The 22,400-nt window shown below is 41.3% G+C and overlaps 1 protein-coding gene across 1 annotated transcript in view; it reads right to left on the reverse strand.

Moving 5' to 3' along the window:
- CDH17 (cadherin 17) overlaps positions 1-22,400 on the reverse strand; it is an 81,365-nt gene that overhangs the window by 52,872 nt on the left and 6,093 nt on the right. Inside the window, exons 2-3 of the mRNA XM_033202748.1 lie at positions 14,065-14,135; positions 8,208-8,306 (exon numbers count right to left, since the gene is read on the reverse strand). Coding sequence (XP_033058639.1) covers positions 8,208-8,306; positions 14,065-14,115 — 150 coding nt within the window. The 5' untranslated portion in view covers positions 14,116-14,135. The remainder of the gene's footprint in view (positions 1-8,207; positions 8,307-14,064; positions 14,136-22,400) is intronic.

Below are 22,400 nucleotides of genomic sequence, written 5' to 3' on the forward strand. Positions count from 1 at the left end.
AGGAAATTTGGGAAAATCACAAATATGTGGAAATAACAATATACTCTAAAAACCAAAGGTCAAAGAAGAAATCAAAAGGGAAATTAGAAAATACTTTGATATAACTGAAAACAAAAAGAAACACAGCATGCCAAATCTTATGGGATGCGGATAAAGCAGTACTAGGAGGAAAATCTATTGCTGTAAATGTTTCTACTTAAAAAAGATGAAATCCCAAAATAACCTAATCTTCTACTTTAAAAAAACAAGAAAAAGAAGAATAGCAAAGCAAGCAGAAGAAAATAATAAAGACCAGAGTGGAAATTAATGAAATGGAGAATATAAGAACACAGGAGAAAAGTCAACAAAACCAGAGTTGATTATTTGAAAAGATCCACAAAAGTGAAAAATTTTTGGCTAGACTGACCAAGAAAAATGAGGTAAGGTGAAAATAACTAGAATCAGGACTATAACAGGACACACCACGACTAACCTTATAGAAACAGAAAGTATTAAAGAGAATATTGTGAGCAATTGTTTTCCCACAAATTAGACAACCTAGATGAAATGGACAAATTTCTAGACAAACAAAAACTACTAAAACTGATTCAAGAACACATAGAAAATCTGAATAGAACTATAACAAGAGACTGCATTAGTAATCAAAAACCTTCCACACACAAAAATGCCCAGAACCAGATGGCTTCCCTAGTGAATATGTACCTAGTATGTAAAGAATATGTACCTAATATGTAAAGAACAATTAACACCAAACCTTCAGAAATTCCTCCAAAACTAGAAGAGTAAGGAACACGTATTCAATTCATTCTATGAGGCCAATATCCTGATACCCAAACCAGAAAAAAGTCAATGCAAGAAAACTTCAGACCAGTATCTCTTTTGAATATAGACACAAAATTTTTCAATGAAATACTAGCAAACTGAATCCAACAACATATGAAAAGTATTATATATCATTACCAAGTGGAAATTATCCCAGAATACAAAGCTGGTTCAATATATGAGGGTCAATTAATGTAATGCCCCATATTGATAGAATCAAGGAGAAAAACCACATATTTCAATAGAGGCAGAAAATCATTTGACAAAATCCATCATACTTTCGTGATAAAAACACTCAACACACCAGGAATACAAGGTGACTTCTCAGTCTAATAGAGGACACCTAAGTAAGCCCCACAGCTAACACTGTACTTAAAGGTGAAAGACTGAAAGCTTTCACCATAAGATCAGAAACAAGATAAGGATACTCAATCTTGCCACTTCTATTTAACATTATACTAGAGATTGTAGCAAGGGGAATTAGGCAAGAACAAGAAATAAAAGGCATAAAGATTGGAAATAAAAAAGTAAAACTATCACTGTTCACAGATGCCATGATTTTATATAGGGAAAATTCTAAGGAACCTAAAAACACTGTTACAGCTAATAAACAAGTATTATAAGGTTTCACAATAAAAGGTCAATAAACAAAAATCAATCTTTCTATCCATTAGCAAAGAGCAACCCAAAAACGATTTTTTTTTTTTTTTTTTTTTTTTGGGACGGAGTTTCACTCTGTCGCCCAGGCTGGAGTGCAGTGGCGCAATCTCGGCTCACTGCAAGCTCCGCCTCCCGGGTTCACGCCATTCTCCTGCCTCAGCCTCCCGACTACCTGGGACTACAGGCGCCCGCCACCACGCCTGGCTAGTTTTTTGTATTTTTCAGTAGAGTCAGGGTTTCACCGTATTAGCCAGGATGGTCTTGATCTCCTAACCTTGTGATCCGCCCGCCTCGGCCTCCCAAAGTGCTGGGATTAGAGGCAAGAGCCAGGGCGCCCAGCCCAAAAATGATATTTTTAAAATTCCATTTACATCACGAGGTCAGGAGATCGAGACCATCCTGGCTAACACAGTGAAACCCCATCTCTACTAAAAATACAAAAACTAGCCGGGCGAGGTGGCGGGCGCCTGTAGTCCCAGCTACTCGGGAGGCTGAGGCAGGAGAATGGCGTAAACCCGGGAGGCGGAGCTTGCAGTGAGCTGAGATCCGGCCACTGCACTCCAGTCCGGGCGACAGAGCGAGACTCTGCCTCAAAAAAAAAAAAAAAATAATAATAATAATAATCACAACAAAAAGAATAACATATCTCAGAATAAACTTAAGCAAAGAAATACGAGGCTTATAAAATGGAAACTACAAAACACTGTTGAAAGAAATTAAACAAGTTCTAAATAAATGGAAAGACACGTCATATTTACAGATTTAAAAATCTAATGCTGTTAAGATGGCAATACTTCCCAAGTTTATCTACTGATTCAATACAATCCCTATCAAAATTACAGCTGCCTTGTTTGTAGAATTTACAGGCTGATCCTAAAATTCATACGGAAATACAGGGAACTCAGAATAGCCAACAACAAAGTAGGAAGACTTAACATTCTCTAATTTCAAAATTAACTACAAAGGTATAGTTCCAGATAATGCAGTACTGACATAAACATATATAGATCAATGGAATCAAAGTGGGAGTCCAGAAACAATTCAATTGATTTCTGACAAGGATGCTAAAATAATTCAGTGCGGGAAAGAATCATGTTTTCAATAAATGGTGCTAGAATAACTGGATATCCACATGCAAAAGAATGAAGTTGGACCCTTACTCTATACCATACACAAAACTAACTCAAAATGGATCAAAGACCTAAATAGAATAAATAAAACTATAAAACTTTGAGAAGAAAGCAGAGACATAAATCTTTACGACCCTGAATGAGGCAATGGTTTCTTACATATAACGTCAAAAGTACAAATAACAATAACAAAATAAATTGAACTTCATCGAAATTCAAAGCATTTGTGCTTCAAAGGACACTACCAAGAAAGTGAAAAGATAACTAATAGAATGTAAGAAAATACTTGCAGCAAATCATATCTGATAAGGGAGAACTTGTATATGGAATATGTAAAGAATTCTTACAACAATAAAAAGATAACCTGATTAAAAATAGGCAAAGGATTTGAATAGATATTTCTCCAAAGAAGATATATGAATAGTCAATTACCACATGAAAAGATACTCAACATCAGTCATTAGGAAAATATAAACCAAAACCACAAAGAAATACCACTTCACAACCACTAGGATAGCTATAATAAAAAAAAAAAGACAGATAATAACAAGTGCTAAGGATATGGAGAAATAGGAACTCATACATTGCTGGTGAAAATGTAAAATGGTTCAGCTGCTTTGAAGAACAGTTTGTGGTTTCTCAAAAGTTTAAACAGAATTAACTTTGACCCACCAGTCCCGCTACTGAGTGTATGTACATCCAAGAGAATCGAAAACATGTACTCATAAAAAGTTGTACATGAATGAATAGCCATAGCAGCATTATTCATTATAGCCATAAATGAAAAAAAAAAAAACAAAAAACAAATGTCCATCAAGTGACACATGGATATCCAAAATGTGATATATCCATATGATGGAATATCACTCAGTCATAAAAAGGAATGGAGTTCTGGTACATGTTACCAACATGTATGAATGTTTAAAACACTATAAAAGAAGTCACACATAAAAGGCTACATGTTGTACGATTCCATTTACATGAAATGTCTAGAACAGGCAAATCTATAGAGACCAAGAGTAGATTAGTGGTTGCCTGGGGCTGAGGGGAGTGGAGGCTGAAGAGTGACTGTTAATAGGCATAGGATTTCTTTGGAGGCTGATGGAAATGTTCTGGAATTAGATAGCAGTGATATTTGCACATCTTTTGAGATACTAAAAACTACTGAATTTTAGAGGCATGAATTTTTAGGGCTATATCTCATTAAAAATGAGAAAAAAAAGACCTCTCTCAGATTTATATCCCACTGTCTGATGATCTGGAAGCCCCTGGTGAGTACAGAGCTGTCACTAGTTGAAAAATCTTCAGTGAAATAAGTCTATGGTGGTTCAGTTCATTTTATTTTTGAGGATATATTAATAACCCAAGAACCAACCTCATGGGGCAATGAGTGTTCTTCATGCCTCCGTAGGTCCAGGTGCTGGATGAGAGGACCTGTACACCTACCTCCTCCCCACCACTGAAACAAAGACCTCCGAGCACATCTTACCGAGGCTGGGTTTGCTGCATTCTTTCCACATACAAAGACGGAGAGAGCAGAATGTGCTTGACTAGAAGTCAGGAGACCTGTGTTCTATTGTTGGCTCTGCCATTAACTAACTTAAGCTTCCGTTTCCCCATTTTTAAAACAAGCGGTCGGTACCAAAACTCTCCAGTGTCTTTTCTAGCGTGAAGCTTCTGTGATTCTAAAAAGAAAATCCCCTTCATCTTCTACGCACTACTCCATCATCCCAACCCCACGCCCTAACCCAACACACACACATACACACACACACACCTATAAAGAAGAAACATTCAAGCATGATAACCAGGCTATCATTTCCTGCCAAGAAGGGATAACTTTGCAGCATGGCTAACAGAAAAACAAAAAACACATGGAGCAGCCCAAGGAATGATTTTTACTGGCTGGTATCCTCAGAGACTCTGGAATGATCCTACCAAACAGTTTCTAGGTCTGGATGTTTGTCAGTTGTAAAGCTTGTAAGTTGAAGGTTGCATCTATGTACAATCCTGATTCCCTTCAATGGAGTGTGAACCTGTGCTCACAGAACACCTACTCTATTTTGATATTGAGTCTTTTCATACAAAAATCTTAGAAGTAGCCACAAACTTTGTCTCACAAATATGTTTTATTTAGCTTGTAATTAAAAAAAAAACTATGCCAATTTTTTTATATCAGTGAATTTTATATAAATATAAAATTTTATGGCTTTTCTAGAAAAATTATAAAATCTAGTACAGTAGTACCCAAATTCTAATTTGTGAAAATTGTCTGGAGCTAAATTGAGCCTACCCCCTTTTGACTTACTCTTAGTTTGCCACAGTCCCCACTCCTTCCTCTTGTCCCAAATACTAAAGACAAGTATCAGAAAACTTTTGACTTCATATTTGTGCAGTTGGGTTTTTTTTTTAATCATATCTGTTTGTTGTTATTGTTGTTGCTTGGCTGTTGTTTTTCTTTTCTCCAGATGGCTTCATTTATCACTCAGCTAGCCCCTAAGGGCAGTTGAGATAACTCACTACAGACAGGCGTCTATGCCACACCCAAGCACTCAGTTGGCACCTACATGAGGAAGGCTCCCCAATCTGTATCTTCAGACCCATATTAACACTGTCTCTTAGACCTCTCCACCTGGCTGCCCCGCAGATAACCTTAAAATCAACAAGCCTAAAACTCATTCACTTTTCTCTAAATCTCTAAACTCTCTCTGTTTCTCACTCAGTGACATCACTAACTACCCAGTCAAGCAAGCCAGAGACCTAAGAGTTGTCCTTCTTTCTGTTCCTTCACCTCCTGTGCTCATTCAGTAACATACAAACAACAGTTTTATCACTCATAGTTCTGAAGGCTGAGAAATCCAAGATCAAGGCACTAGCAGATTCAATGTCTGGTGAGGGCCCACTCCTCACAGATTGCACCTGCCATGTGTCCTTACATGGCAGAAGAGGCAAAGAGGCTCCCCCAAGCCTCTTTGATAAGGGTACTAATCCTATTCATAGAGGCAGAGCCCTCATGATCTAATCACCTACTAAAGACCGTAACTCTTCATATATTACGCTGGAGATTAGGCTTCGACTTATGAACTTCGTGGGGACACCGACATTCAGACCTCTATAGTTACTCAAACCAGGCCTTCATCACTTCCCGTTGAACTATTGAAAATAGTTTTCTAAGATCCTTTTAACCTGTAGGCTCACCGCCTTTCAGCTTACACTCAGAGTGATCACACAGTAAGCTTCTACAGCACAAATCTAGTTATGCTTTTCCTTGTTGAAGCACTCCAGCAGCACCCTGCAGCCTGCTATAGGACGAAGGGCTAGTCCAGCCCATGCTGACCTCAGCAGGCATGCAGACCTTTGACTGCATCCTGTCTCCCACCCTAGACTCTGGCCCACAGGCCAGCTGTCATTGTCTTGACAAGTGCACACCCCCAGGCTTTTTCCCATCCTGTACTCAGTACCTGCTTCCTGACTGAGCGCCTGCTCATCTTTGAATACTCAGTTTAGGGGTCAATGAAACCTCTTCTGTTCACTCACTACCATCTTCACTTGAAACTGATCATTCTTAGATTTTAAGTGTTCTCACCACAAAAAAGAGATAAGTGAGATAATGCATATGTTAATTAGCTTGATTTAGTCATTTCTCTCTATATATACTTCAAAACACATTGTACACAATATATGCAATTTTGTCAATTAAAAAATAAACATAAATAAAAATCAGTCACTCTTTCTTCACTTACCCTCTGCCCCTTCCACATCCCACCAGCCTCCCATGAGAACCTTCAGTGTATGTGTCTGTTTCCTTGTTAGTTTTCTCTTACTAGCTGGTAAGCTCACTGGGGCAGGGATGGAGTCGGGGTCATGCCATATCCCCAGTACCCAGCAGAGCACCTGGTATATACAGTAGTCACTCAGTACATGATTAATAAAAGAAAGTCTGTGAGAAAAAGTAAGTAACTCAAGCCAGTTCCCTGAATCCTCTCTTTCTTCCTCTAGTTTGTAACCAGAGTGACATTTTCTCAATGGAGTCTTGATTCAGATCCATTGCTTTTGAGAAAAACTCAAGATCCTTAAGAGTCAGCATCCTCCCTGTCTCTGTGGCCTCCTCTCCAACCTGCTCCTCCTGGCTCCATCCTCCCTAGCTGCATGGCCTTTTGCCAGTCCTCGGTATGTCCCCTGCCCTCTCCTGGCAGAGCGCAGCCATCCATGCCGGGCCTTTTCTAAGCTCTCTTCCCTCCTTTCCTCACCAAGTTAATTCCTCTCAACACATCCACTGCTTCCTCAGGCCCTGACTTCCCTGACTGGAGAGGTGGAGGCCCCTTATAAGACCCTACCTCACCGGGCTGCATAGACATGCAAGCATGCTCCTGCTAGCTCTTACTCAGGGGCCCTTTGCCCTAAGCTGGTACCAGTGAAAGAAAGGGGAGGAGAGACAGCTTTCAGCCTCTCCTCTGTGGAGGGGAAATGTCCAGCACAATACAGTTGTACCTTGGTATCGGTGGGGGATCATTCCTGGACCCACGCAGATACCAAAATCCACAGGTGCTGAAGACCGTTATTTAAAGTGTGTATTATGGTCATGGAACCTACGCGCATTCTCCCACGTACATTAAACCATCTCTAGATTATTTATAATACCTAATACAATGTGAATGCTATATAAATGATTGTTATACTGTATTTTTACATTTGTATTATTTTTATTGTTTTTCCCAAATATTTTGGATTCTCTGTCGGTTGAATTTGCTGATGCGTGAACCCACAGATACAGAGGGCCGTCTGTAAATTTTTGGCAGTTAATGGAGGACACTTGCCTTAGAAGGTAGCTCAGCAACCTCTGCCACTTCCCTGGTTCATGGGATGGGGAGGGGTCACTGGCATCCCCAAGAGGTTCATCAGCATCCTCCAATCACTTCAGGGCCGAGTGACTTTCTCGAGGGATGTGTGGTAAATACAGTAGTGTTTTCCCCTTCTCCACTACATTTCCAGGATTATTTCTGTGTCTTTAATAGCACTTCAGATGGGATTTAGGTCCCTTCCCTTACTCCCACCTGCAGACTGCCACTCCATCTGATACTGTTCATGGTTATCTAACTAAACAAAACATCCACCTCCCAGCACACCTTGGCAATGGCCCAGGTGGGGGCTTAGAGAAGGTGGTGAGGAAAAGACAGCCCTCTGGCCAGAAAGCTCATTCTAGCACTGAGTCCAGAGAAGCCATATCTTCCAGTACTTGAAGCAGTAAGTTCATTGATCAGACAACCTCGAGGGTGAATGGTCATTCACCTCTCCAGAGACAGGCTTCCTTTCTACTCTAGGGGAGAGGCAGAGCCTGCAGGCACCAAGCTCCCTGTGGAGGGCTGGGAGCACTCGTCCCAGAGATGATTGAGAAAGTCTAAATAGAATGTCAGGTACAATTCTTATGATACTGAGGCCACTCATCTCTCTGTTTAACTTAGCTTCTGAAATCATTCTTGATAATGAGAATGTCATGCCTTTATTTTATTTCCTGCTGTACAATAGATAAGGGAGTAAAAGTCCACTAAGAGAGCATACAAAAGCAAGAGGACAGTGATCAAGGGTAGCTTTTACCTGGAATATAATTTGATTCGGTTCTTGGCCTTCATAAATAGAAAATGTCATGGGTTTCAGAGGTCCACTAAACTTCCCCTCTTGGCCATATCCAGTTGCCTGTTAAAAAAGAGAAAATTAGCATCTTATATGAATGTGTCTGTGTCACTTATGATTTTATTAGGGTTTCCAGCACCAATATATGAAACATAGGATTCTATCATGGCCGAAATCTGATCAAAACAGAAAAGAGTATAATAGCTGTTGAAGCTCTACCACGTCAAAGTAGCTTGTTACAAACCTTTGCGTTGCTTTTCTTAAACATCTGAGAAGAATATGAGATGACAAGAATCACTCTATGAGAAGAATGTTAACATCCTCATATTCCAAATGAAGCTTAAAAAGGCTAACACAGCACACATGCTCAGGCCTAACTGAACTAAAGCCCATGGCCTTCCACAATCCCACACTGTCTTCTAAATTCTATATGTTTTCACTCCAGCTTCATAAAAAACCTCCCTCCACTCTTTTTATTTTATAAGGACATTTACAGCAGATTGCCAGCACTCTAGAGTTTTGAATTTATAAGGGGGAGGAAGAAAATGTAGATGTATTTAGTACAAAGTTTGCTTGGCACAGTTACACAGTAAGTTTTAGCCAAATTTGAATCTGAATTTGAATGATAACTTTAAGCAAAGCTTACTATTTTAACATTTGATTAGCTCTTTAGATTCATTTAGAAAAAAACAATAAAAGCACAAAATGTTTACTTTAAGCAATAGCCCCACAATGGTTCTAAAATCCAAAGACCCTAAACCTGAAAGCTAAGCAGGCTCTGCAGACACCCAAGTCAAGACTGGAGTAGAAGTGAGTGTGGCTGGGATGGTAAGAAGAGTGACTCACACTTGCTAAGTTAGTACATGTGGAGCTCTGTCCTAAGCACATTTAATCCTGACAACAACCCTCTGGGAGGAAGTTACTATTGTTACCCTTGTTTTACAGGTGATGACACTAAGACCCAAAGAGGTTAAACTATTTGCCTACGTAGTGGCTGGAAGCAAGATTTGAACCTGCAACTCTGGAACCGGCCTTCTCAGCCCCTACGCACCAGCACCCACCAGAGCAGGTGAAATAGCCAAGACAACCTGGAGGGAAAGCTGGCGGGCTGCACTGAAGATGTGCATGGGAGTGTGACTCCCACCATTCCCAGTCTCAGAACATGGGGAGCATCACTGTAGCCCTCACCACAACAGCACCTGTGAAGGCAGATGGAGTGGGTGCCAACAGGAAGGGACAGCCAATCATGCACCCATGTTGGGGCACCCTCTAGGACCAGGGATTTAGTGTCTCATCCCCATGCTGGCCTTGTGTCCTTCCTGGGCAGGTCTTTGGGTCTCCCATTTGTGGTGGAAATCAGGGGTGAAAGAGATTGAAATCAGAAGTATGACGTGGCAAGTCAATGGTTTTTGGAGCTAGACAATAAAAATAAAAGAGTAAAAAGTCTTCTCACTCCCTGAACTGGGTATGCAGGACAGATTTCCAGGTGCCACTAGGTTGGGGGAAAACCATTTTCTTTCCAATTATTTAGGGAAAGCAAGCACACGCTTGCCAAGGAAACTGCTCCCTGCTGAGAGTACCCAAAAGCCATCAATATGCCAATGATCAGACAAAGGTCTTTGCTGGATCCCTCAGTTTGGGGAATCTTGACTAAGTTGGGTGCTGGATTTGTCTGGCAAAAGAGCAATAATGAATGAGAACACAGGGGCTTTGAAGTATGGTCTGTTCTCAGAGTTGCGGTAGGGCCTTAGATTTGCTGCCCCTGGGCCACTGCCAACCCTCTCCCTTGCTGCCTCTCACCACAGAGGCTGCTAAACCAAGTGTTCCCTTTCCCAGGCTCACTTGCAGCTAGGAAGGTGGCCAAGTGGCCCGGTTCTGGTTCATGAAATGAGAGGGGAAGTCCATTGGGGGTGGTCAAGCTTCCATTTTCCTGATTTTAAAAAAAGGGTAGTTGTGGCTGCCATTGCCCTTCCTGTGGCTCTTACTGAGACAATGGACCTTGTGTCTGCAGTTGGGGCAGCCATGATGAACCCTGAGAGGACAAACCAGCTCAAATAATGGTGTAGCAAAGAGAAAGTAGCCCAAGTCTCTGCAACATCATGTAATTGTTAAACCTGCCCTGGATTGCCTACTTCAGACTTCTTGTTATCTGAGGAAAATAAACCCCTATTTATTTAAAATGCTCTAAAGTCAAATAAATCAAATTTCCTGTTACTTGCAAGGAAATGCTTTTTTTTTTTTTTTTTTTTTTTTGAGACAGAGTTTTGCTTTTGTTGCCCAGGCTGGAGTATGGTTGCATGATCTCGGTTCTCTGCAACAACATCTACCTCCCAGGTTCAAGCGATTCTCCTGCCTCAGCCTCCCAAGTAGCTGGGATTACAGGAGCCCACCACCATGCCTGGCTAATTTTTTATATTTTTAGTAGAGATGGGGTTTCACCATGTTGGCCAGGCTGGTCTCGAACTCCTGCCCTCAGGTGATCCACCACCTCAGCCCCCCAAAGTGCTGGGATTACAGGCATAAGCTGCCATGCCCAGCCAAGAAAATGCATTCTTTTTTTTTTTGTTTGTTTTGTTTTGTTTTGTTTTGTTTTTAGGTTTTTGCTTTTTATTGTGGTATAAGTCATAGTAAAGTACATAAATCTTAAGCACATAGCTCAATGAATTTGTACATATACGTATATACTAGTGTAATCAACACCTAGATCAAAATATAGAACACTTCTAATACCCTAGAAAGCACATTTGTGTCCTTTTCAAGTTAACATCCACAAAAAGTAACCACTGTTCTCACATCTGTCACCATTGATTGGTTTCACATATTCTTGAACTTTATATAAATGGAATCACAGAATATGTACTCTTTTTAAAATTTTAACTATTATTTTACTTGTAGGGGCTACATACACAGGTTTATTACATGGATATATTGCCAGACTTCTAGCCCATCTCCTCCTCTCTAAGATTATCTTCCTTTGGGAGCTCTTCTTCCCTTTCACTCCTTTTCCACATCTTTTCCTGTTCCTTCAACTCCTCTAGAAGGTAGGGCATAAGAACTGGGTGGTGTGCAAGATAGATGTCCAGGTACCACCATGGTTGGTTAAGTGAGGTCAGTGCTTTCTGTGGAGCTGCTGCTTAGCAACCAACTATCTTCATCAGCTTTGCACTCATGTCAGCAAGCAGTCAGTCTTTCAGTTAGTCACACTACTGAAAACTACATTAGCCACACACAAACAAGGCTGCACTTTTCCAACAAGAACAAGCTGACTCACCCATCAGAAAATGAGAATCAAGTCTTGGTTCCAGGGTTCAAAGTTGCATGCTCGTATCAGGACAACAAATCTCTCTTCCTGCCAATTAACATGGCTATTGGGGCTATAAAGATTTCAAAGTGCATGTGCACACTGTGAATCATCAAGCCGCAGTCTCCAGAAGTAGGAAGGACAGTGTGGTGGAAACTTGTGAAAGGACAAGAAGGCGATTTTATGCAGGAGTTGGAGGCAATAGCATTTTCCATCTTGCACAAAGAGGCGAAAGGAAGAGAATGGAACTGCCATCTTAAAGTCATTTTTAGCATCTTTTATGTGGCAGTAATGAGACTAGATCACCACATAACACCATTTCTTCTGACAAATCCTTTCAAGAAAGTATCTCCAGAGAAGTCCAACAGTAGAGGCAAAGCATTCAGAGATAGAGCTACCTCCAGACTGGAGCCAGTGCCATTGGACCACCAAGCCCCAACTCTTAACCACATTGTTACACTGCCTTCCAGGCCAAAGGACATGTGCAATTGCCAGGTTCACCTACCTGGTAGCTCCATCAGGAGCTCAGTGCAGTGACTATGTAGTTTTGTACCAAACTCATCTTCCTTCTGGAAGTCCCAGGCATAACTCCAAAACAAATGGCTCTGCCTTGGTTTCCTCTGATTTCCTAGTCAGTACCGTTTCCCAAACCATGGATCACTTATTCATTCTCTCTTTGGTGCCCCTGAAGTACATCCATGCTATGTTTGTATTTCCAACCCTCTGATAAATCTATCTCTTGGAAAAGAAAAGATCTACTCGCAGTCTGAAGTAAACTAATGCCTCTGTTGAATAAAGCCCTATGCAGAAGGCAAGATTCTTCAAGCAAATTTCCAGTATTCATAGAAGAGGTGTTGGAAAGAGGTAGGAGAGAGAAGTGGCTCCCTCTCAATACCCCTGAAATCCCACTCCCTGACTTCACCCAGAGACAGCTGTGCTTGTGGCTCTCACCTGGGCAACGCACTGCTGCCAGCAGCGGTTGGGCAGTATTTTCACTCTAGATAGAAATCTCACTGGGGTGAGAGTAGAGAAGGAAACCTTATTTTCACCTTTCATCCAGGAATAAAAATGCATGTTCCCGTCTCAGACAAGAAGCAAATGAGACCTAATAATTTGATATTATTATTAAATAATTTAGCAGTGTGCTCAGTGCTGAATCTACAAAGATGGTAAAAACATAGTCCATTCTTCATGGAGGTCAGGGTCCATATGGACATAGACACGACACTTAAAATGCTGTAGTAATTATAGTAGCTCATGTTTATTGTGTGTTTAACTGCCAGTCACTGATCCAAGAGCTTTGTAAATGCAGTATCTCATTGAATTGCCACAAAACCCCATAAGACAAGTACTATTATTAGATCCATTTCACAGGGCAGAAAACTGAGGCTCGAAGCTTAGGTAACTCACCAAATTCCTATCACTGGTAGTGGAGGCACCGAGTTTGAAACCATGTCTGATGACCACTGCCCTGGGATAACATAAGTGACAAAGGGCATTTGAGGGGGTGGGATGAGGAGAGAGGTCAAGTGGGGATGTTTAATCCAGCCCCTCCACAGTCCTGGGGACAGGCTTCGAGCCTGCAGGCTGTGAGGACTCAGGCCTCTCATAAAATTTGAACTGAAGATTTCCCCCAGGAGGAAGGCTCTGATAGTTTTCAAGTTTCATTCCATTTCACGCTGTTACTATGTGAGCTCTAGGGTATTTTTTGGGACTTGCAATTTGATGTATTATTTATGGATCCGAGAAGAAAGGAAATAAGGTTTGAGGTATGAGGATCTAGAAGATTCCTTCTTTAAAAAAAAAAAGAAGAAGAAAACAAATGCTTCCCCTAAATCTTATAATCTTGTTTCATAATACAGCAATTTGGGGGCCAACCTTTATGAACCTCAGGAGTCACGTAGATTAAAAAAAAAAGGCACCTACTGTTTACCCCAAGGGTCAAGGGTGAGGACTCCCCAGTTCCTATTCAGCTCTAAGCTCTAGAAGCCTGTCAGTCAATAGGGTTAACCCGACAAATGGTTAAAGACAACCAGAAAATTCCAAACCATTGATGAAAAGTATACAGCAGAACAGGCCTGAAAGTATAGAGCAGAGCAGGGCTGAAAATAGAGAAAATGCTTTTCTTGATGTTTTGGTGGTAAGTTTTCATGCACAAAGTTTAAAAAAGAAAGTCGAGATTAAGGGACACAGACTAATTCATGTATCAGTGCAATGTCATTCCAGATTCCCTGAGCTGTACATAGATAGATTTGTTTTCAACATTACCCATAACTGGTATTGGCTTTTAAGAGCTGGAAAGAAAATGCATCCCCTAGTTGAGGGCAGACATGTGATTTGTAGCCATTTCATCAAAAATATCACAGTGGAAAAAGCTATGTTTCCATTCTATACAACAACTTAATTTTGATAGCTCATCTTTTTTTAAGTAATAATAGCCATTCTTTCCCTGGTGTGGGGTAGAAAGATAGCAGAAAATATTCTAGTAAATAAATACAGAAGAACACCCTCTTCTCTTACCAAATAAAGCATAAGAAGACACAGGGAGTGAAGATGGGCCTGAAGTATCATAGTTTTCTTTATTCAAATTCCTGTGAAGAAACCAGAAATTAAAATGGTTAGTTACCAGTCTGTTAAAATCATGTCTTTCCCATCAGTAATAATCAATGGATGATATCCAGTTATAAACCTAGTAAAATGGTATCCCAAAAGGCCAGCCTCTCCAGTGTATGGAGCAGCCCAGTCTTTCAGAAACTTCATATACATAATCCATAGCAATATGCAAGCCAACATCTCAAAACATGCTCACAGTAATTCCATTTTTCTCTAACTGCTCCGCTCTGTTATGATCTTCTTCATTTCAGTGTCTTAAATGATAGACAATTCGTGTTTGTTTTGGTTTTTATTTATTTATTTATTTTTGGAACGGAGTCTCACTTTGCCATCCAGGCTGGAGTGCAATGGTGCAATCTCTTCTCACGGCAACCTCCACCTCCTGGGTTCAAGCAATTCTCCCACCTTAGCCTCCCAAGTAGCTGGGATTACAAGTGCATGTCACCATGCCTGGCTAATTTTTGTATTTTCAGTAGAGACAGGATTTCACCATGTTGGCCAGGCTAGTCTCGAACCCCTGACTTCAGGTGATCTGCCTACCTTGGCCTCCCAAAGTGCTGGGATTACAGGTGTGAGTCACTGTGCCCAGCCAGCAATGCTTATTCTTTTCAATCCTATTATACAGATGGAGAAGATGTATTTTGGCAAATGCCAGGATAACTATACACTTTGATTCAAAGCCACAAACGTATGAGATCCCGCAAGTGACAAGAACTCAAGAATGCTCACAATTCTTCATTCAAAGATGTCACCAACTGCCTCTTTGGTCTTCTAGATACTATCATTACCTATGCAATAAACCTGAGAAAAAATTTCCTTGTTACTATTCCAAAAGAAGTCAAACAAAAATCTGAACTCTGTCCTTATTTTCTCCTGTCCGATATTGTTTTTCCCTTCCTCCTTAAGGCTTCCCATTTCACAGAGATTATAACTTTCACTATGAGACATGTCATGACTAATTGATTTTAAGATGTGAGATAAATTTTTCACATGGCCTGAAAAACAGTGTTGTTACCTGTCATGAGTTTGGACTACCCTCTCCCCAAAAGAGAGAGTCAAGGAAATACACACACACACACACACACACACACACTTCCGTTGTTACGGAATCTCACTCTGTAGCCTAGGCTGGAGTGCAGTGGCATGATCTTGGCTCATTGCAAGCTCCACTCCTGGGTTCACACCGTTCTCCCGGCTCAGCTTCCTGAGTAGCTGGGACTATAGGTGCCTGCCACCACGCCCAGCTAATTTTTTGTATTTTTAGTAGAGATGGGGTTTTGCCATGTTAGCCAGGATGGTCTCGATCTCCTGACCTCATGCTCCGCCTGCCTTGACCTTCCAAAGTGCTGGGACTACAGGCATGAGCCACGGCGCCCAGTTGAGTCAAGGAAATTTTTTCAATGTATTTATTTCACTAAAATTCCAATCACTTTATTATCTCTAGAGATTAGGAATAATCTTGGTTTACTCGTCATCTTATTCTTTAAAGTTTTTCTACATTGAGCACATATCATTAATATCACCAGCATGGAAAATATTTCACTAACATTTTAACCACTCTAAAAATTTAGATCCTGAAAAATTTACATGCCCTATATTTGCATAATTTATATTTGAACTTTAAAGGGTAAAAATGCTATTTCATTTTAGTCTCACTAATGTTCTGGGAGATAAAGAAACAATCCTTTATTAAGCATCACCCAGGATGTAGATTTGCGGAGAGGTCTTTAAAAACAGTAACAGGCTGGAAACGGTGGTTCATACCTATAAGCTCAGCACTTTGGGAGGCCGAGGCAGGTGGGTCGCTTCAGCTCAGGAGTTGGAGACCAGCCTGGCCAACATGGCGAGACCCCCATCTCTACTAAAAACACAAAAATTAGCCAGGTATGGTGACACATTGCCTGTAGTCCCAGCTACTTTTGATACAGGAGGTGGAAAGAAATTATTTAGGCAGATAGTGAGGGTAAGAGTACTCAGTAAGATTTCCTTTTAACAAAAAGCAGCCCCCAAATCATTTCTTTTCTAACAAAGAGCAGCCTGTAGAATCGAGCTGCAGACATAGATAAGCAAGCTGGAAGTTGGCACAGGTGAATGCCAGCAGCTCTGCCAATAGGAAAATGCCACCTGGGGGCCAGGCATGTTCAACATGGCAGCTCCATCTTCCCTTTATTTTGTAAACCATGTGTACAGTAAGGAACCGACAATATGGCGCTAGCCAGGTAGAGAACCTATCTGCATAATAAAAGATTAGGGTGAGATGGTCAGCTTCTTCACGCAGTATGCAAACATCACACCTGGTCCAACCAATCTCTCCAGCCCTGTGTAAATCAGATACCACCTCCTCAAGCTCATATTTAAAACCCCGTGCCATTTCACCATGAAACCTGGAAGACCCACTCGGGTGGCACCCCCTTTCTGCAGGAGACAGAGCTAATCTCCTTTCTCTTTCTTTTGCCTATTAAACCTCTGCTCTTAAACTCACTTCTTGTTTGCCCGGGTTTTCTATTTCCCTGCCCTGATGACCTGGGCTATTTAGCCCAGACAATGATGTCACTTCACTTGGGAGGCTGAGGTGGGAGGATCACTTGAGCCCAGGAGGCAGAGGTTGCAGCCAGTTGTGATTGCGCCGCTGCACTGCAGCCTGGTTGACAAAGTGAGGCCGTGTCTCAAAAAACAAAAAAAAGTAATAAAAATTAAAAATAAAAACAGTAACAGAGTAGTACAGCAGGTAGGCTTCGAGTCAGAAAGCTGGCCTAGCAACCCAGCACTGCTCTCTATAGCTATGTGGCTATGGATATACGACTTCATTTTTTGGTGCCTCAGTCTCTTCACATGGAAAACACATAGCAATTGCTCAATAATAAGTTTGTCCTCTTGGCTGGGTGCGGTGTGGTTCAGGCCTGTAATCCCAGCACTTTGGGAGGCTGAGGTGGGCAGATCACAAGGTCAGCAATTTGAGACATGCCTGGCCAACATAGTGAAACCCCGTCTCTACTAAAAATACAAAAATTAGCCAGGGGTGGTGGTGGGCACTTGTAGTCCCAGCTGCTTGGGAGGCTGAGGCAGGAGAATTGCTTGAACCCAGAAGGCAGAGGTTGCAGTGAGCCGAGACCGCACCATTGTACTCCAGCCTGGGTGATGGAATGAGACTCTGTCTCCCAAAAAACAAAAAACAAAAAAAAAAGTTTGTGCTCTTATGATTTTCTCAGATATAATGAGCTGGGGAATTGTTCTTCTCATTTTGTAGGTGAGAAAATCGAGGTTCAAAGTCAAGCAATTTGCCTAAATACATACAGCTAGGAAGTGACATTACCTTGCCTCCAACCAGATTATCAATTCCAAAGTTTAAACTCTGGAATTTCAACTCTTGCTACTGTGCCTTACACAGTGTGATAGCTACCTAGATATAGATGTATGACATGGAGCATGGACAGAGATAGAGTCGTAGAGATATATAAATATCATATATGTATGTATATTTATACATGCTATATAAATTAAGCAACTTGCCCTGAAATTCCACAACTATTTTAAGGAAAAGCTAGGATTAAAACCCCTCAGGACTCCTAGATTCATAAATTCCTTGAATGTTTAAAAATTAGCTTTTGCAACATAGTTAATTTGGTTGACACATCCAAACATTTTAGAATTAACTCATAAACAAATGAGCCATTACTGCTTTAGACTACATATTTGGTTTGGAAACACATACAAACAAGTAACAACCTCAGGTTCTAGCATATTGCAAGATGATATTATCAATTATAAATGAATAAATTGATATCTAACAAAATGGTTTTCTGTAATATTAGCAAAATGCACGTGGTCAGCTATCAATCTGTATTTGCTTAATATGAGTAAAAATACAGGCAATAATGACACATTGGGAGATCTCTCTCCTTAAACTCCTCAGCATTCAAGATCTTTCAAATGCTGCTCCCAACTCTTCCAGCCTTATCTGCAACTCCCTTCCCACACCCAGTCATGCCTCCACCCAGATGGACTTTGTACCCTGAGCTCTCTGGCAGCCAAACTCTCACCCCTGCTGCTCTCCCCACCTGGCCTGGAGAAAATGGACAACGGATATTTGCTTAATGAGGTTGGATGCAGACGTTTCCTCATTTCTGCTTCTCATATCTTACCATCTAAGTTCAACTTAATTATTTAAATAGCATTGAACGACACCACTTCTAGTATGTCCCAGATACCGTGCTAAGAATTGGGATACCAAAAAAAGGGGTACAGGGTCTACCTTCATGGAGCTAGGACCTAAGCCCTACTTTCTTTGTGAAATCTTCCTTGATTTTCAGCGAGTCTCTTTCTCTCAAAGCCAGTTCTGACATATATATATATATATTTTTTAAATTATTTATCTGTTAGCATTACTGCCACTATTAAATAAAATCCTTAAGGGCAGAGGCCTTATTTTTAAATTGTTATATTTTTTTAACTTCTCAGGGCTCTTCATACTATCCCTTGCATATATCAAGCCCTCATCAGATGTTGGGTAAATTCTAAAGTATTTATAATTACCTAACATGGATATCTTAATAATTTGTTCTTCCCTGTAAGAGCTTTCAATAAACATGATATATTAAAGGAAACTCGGCTGGGCGCGGTGGCTCAAGCCTGTAATCCCAGCACTTTGGGAGGCCGAGACGGGCGGATCACGAGGTAAGGAGATCAAGACCATCCTGGCTAACACGGTGAAACCCCGTCTCTACTAAAAAAAAATACAAAAAATTAGCCAGGCATGGTGGCGGGCGCCTCTAGTCCCAGCTACTCAGGAGGCTGAGGCAGGAGAATGGCGTGAACCCGGAAGGCGGAGCTTGCAGTGAGCCCAGATCGCGCCACTGCACTCCAGCCTGGGCAACACAGCAAGACTCCGTCTCAGAAAAAAAAAAAAAAAAAGGAAACTCATTCAACACTCAAAGCTTTATTTTGTAATACATTTTTATTGCTGATGAAAAGAGTTGTTTCTCCTTTGAACACACTAACAGATTTCTGCTCAGTAAATAATCCAGAACTGATTGAACCAGATCATCTCTTCTTGAACTGAGTTTTTTTTTTTTTTTTAACACTTTTAGTCTTCAAAAAAAAAAACACAAGTTGAATGATAGAAAAACAAATAAAAATAAAAGGAATGCCTTATTTTGATCCAGATGCTCACAGAAACCACTGTCTGGGATGTTTGAATGGAACCTAGGAAGTACAAGAAGAAATGTACTTATCCTTTATTTTGTCATTTACATTTGGGCCTGCCCCTCACCAAGGGTTTCCAGTGGGAAGTAGAAGTCATTGCTTTCCATTACCACACGTAGGATGCCATGATTTATTTGAAGACAAATCTACCACACTATGTGGTTGTTAGGAGCATAGACCCAGGAGTTAGACTGGCTGGCCTGGGTCTTAACTCCTCCATCGGCTGAGTTGTGGCTCTGTCTACTCATTGTAAAGTAGGGATAATAATAATACCTACCTTTGAGAGTTAAGAGATTCAGCGAGTTAATATTTGGAACACCGTTGGTCAAAAATTCATTTTGACACCCACGTTTGCTTAGTCAAAACTGTAAACATTGTCCAACAAGACATTTCTCTTCACAATTCCCAACTTTTGGTGGTCCACTAATGAAAATATTCTAAAAACAGCCTACACAGGAACGTCCTCACGGACAAATGAGGCAGCAAGGCAAAGCTTTTACCCGAATGATTCAAGGCAAACTACACTAATGCTAGGATTATGTCAAAAGAGGACTTTGGTCTCTCAAACAGGTCCCACCTACACTTCCTCCTTCCATGGACACAATACCACTCATGAATGGCATACCATGGGTTGCGATGGTGCTGATGGGAAGCCATCCTTCATCATTGAAATTGCCTGAAACCACCACGCCAGACACATAGGTTTCCTCACAAACACTACTTGGAAAAGAATTGAAATACATTTCCAGAGGATTCTGTGGCATTTTATCTGAACTACCTGTAATAGTTGGTTCAACCATCTGCGTGGAATTTTTGCCATTTGTCAGGATTTCTCTCAGATACAAGGACTAAATTCAGACAGTTTCTACGGCAATTATCTGAGTGACCAAGCACACCCTTTGCAACACAGATCAGAGAGTTTTTTTGTTTTTGGGGTTTTTTTTTGTTTTTGTTTTTTGTTTTTTGGTTTGTTTGGTTTTTTTGTGTTTTTTTTTGTTTTTGTTTTTGTTTTCAAGAAAAGGAGTTTTGAAAAGAAGGCCTCGGTTCCCAAACTGTGACTGCCCCTCACCCAGTGGGCACCACCGCCACCACCACTTGCTCAACAGTAGACCAGGGCACCTGCTTGCAGAGGGGAACCAGGGCTGCTGGGCTTGCTCTGAAGGAGTGGTGCCTCATTTAATCCACCATACAATAGAAGACATGGGAATCCCGCCACAGCCTGAATCTGCAGCCAGCCCAAATAACAACAAAGGCAGCGAACATTGACTGAAAACAATTTGCTGCATGCATCGATAAGACTTGGTGGTGAATAATTATCTTGCTGATTTCTCAGAACAACTCTATGGGGCAGATGCTATTATGATTTACCTCTTAAAGATAGAAAATCAAATGATGAAGACCACAGAAATTAAGAGACTTGCCCAAGGTCACAGTGCCAGGCTAAGTTTCACTCCCTCTGAAACACAAATATCCTGATCATGAGACACCAAGTATCATTTAATCCATTACAGATCTTTCTAAAACATTGAAAAGGTTTTTTTCCCCTACTTTGTAGCTGCTCTTTTTTTTGGATGCTGACATGACCCACCCTGACCTGCCTGGAGGAAAAGGCTGCTTTGGTCTGGGAAGTTTTGTTTTTACTGCAAATATATTTCTGTGTCTCACTATTTCTCCTCATTTCTGTGCTTCACCTTAGGAATCTTCCCTTTTTAAAATCAATCCAAATGCTATGGGTAGAATTGTGCCTCCTTCCCCTCAAAAAGCATATGATGGAGTCCTCACTTCCAAGCACCTCAGAATGTGAATTTATTTGGAGTCTTTATGGAGGTAATGAAGTTAAAATGAGGTTGTTAGAGCGGGCTCTAATCCACAATAACTGATGTCCTTCTAAGAAGAGATTTGGAGACAGGCTCATCCACAAAGAAAGAACACTGCATGAATGTACAGACGGCCATCTACAAGCCAAGGAGAGAGGTGCGGAGAAGATCCTTCCTTCACAGCTCTCAGGAGGAACCAACCCTACCGCCATCTTGATTTTGGACTTCTGGTCACCAGAACTGAGACAATAAATACCTGCTGTTTAAGCCTCCCTTTCTGTGGTATTTTGTTAAGGCAGCCCTAGCAAACGAAGACCCTGTGGAACTCTGGTTTAGCCTGTGCTGCCATCCCCGGACAGAGGTGGCCTCACAGGGGGCTCTGCTCAGTCATTAGACACCCAGGGCCCCCCTGCATCCCAGCAGCCCACCCAAGACTTCGTTGATTCTCCCACCGGGCTCCAAGCTCCCAAGAGGATTAACGGCATTCATTATTTTTTTTTTCAGTTACATAATTAGGTTCTTCTTAAGAAATTTAGAACACCCATTTGTGAGGATACATTCCATTCATCAGGACACACATAGATCTCAGGTAGCCCTGGAGCTGAGGAATAGCTTTGAGTTTTGGTAAAATTTGCCAGCCATGGCTTTCTGATCAGCCTTGCACTGCTCTGTAGTCTTCTATTTCTCTTTTTCTGTGTCAAGATCTCACCCTCTTACTGACTAGGCTTCTGCAGCTGCTTCTTAAAGTAGGCATCAGTAAGATGTTTTGGGGTTCTCACATTGCTGATATCGATTTTTTTTTTTTTTTTTTTGAGACAGTCTTGCTCTGACGCCCAGGCTGGAGTGTAATGACACCATCTCAGCTCACTGCAACCTCCACCTCCCAGGTTCAAGCGATTCTCATGCCTCAGCCTCCCAAGTAGCTGGGATTACAGGTGTGTGCCACCACACCCAGCTAATTTTTGTATTTTTAATGGAGACAGGGTTTTGCCATGTTGGCCAGGCTGGTCTCAAACTCCTGGCCTCAAGTGATCCACCCACCTTGGCCTCCCAAAGTGCTGGGATTATAGGTGTGAGCCACCACGCCCAGTCCTGATATCAATTTTTATGGAGGTGGTGATGACACATTTCTGGTGTGTCCCTCACAGAGAAACTCCATGGAGGACCAGAGGTCCAGCCACAAGTAACAAGCTACTGTCCAGCCTCTCCAGGAAAACCACCCTC

The sequence above is a fragment of the Trachypithecus francoisi genome, unplaced genomic scaffold (assembly GCF_009764315.1).
Source record: "Trachypithecus francoisi isolate TF-2019V2 unplaced genomic scaffold, Tfra_2.0 Lachesis_group7, whole genome shotgun sequence".
NCBI classification, from domain to species: Eukaryota; Metazoa; Chordata; class Mammalia; order Primates; family Cercopithecidae; genus Trachypithecus; species Trachypithecus francoisi.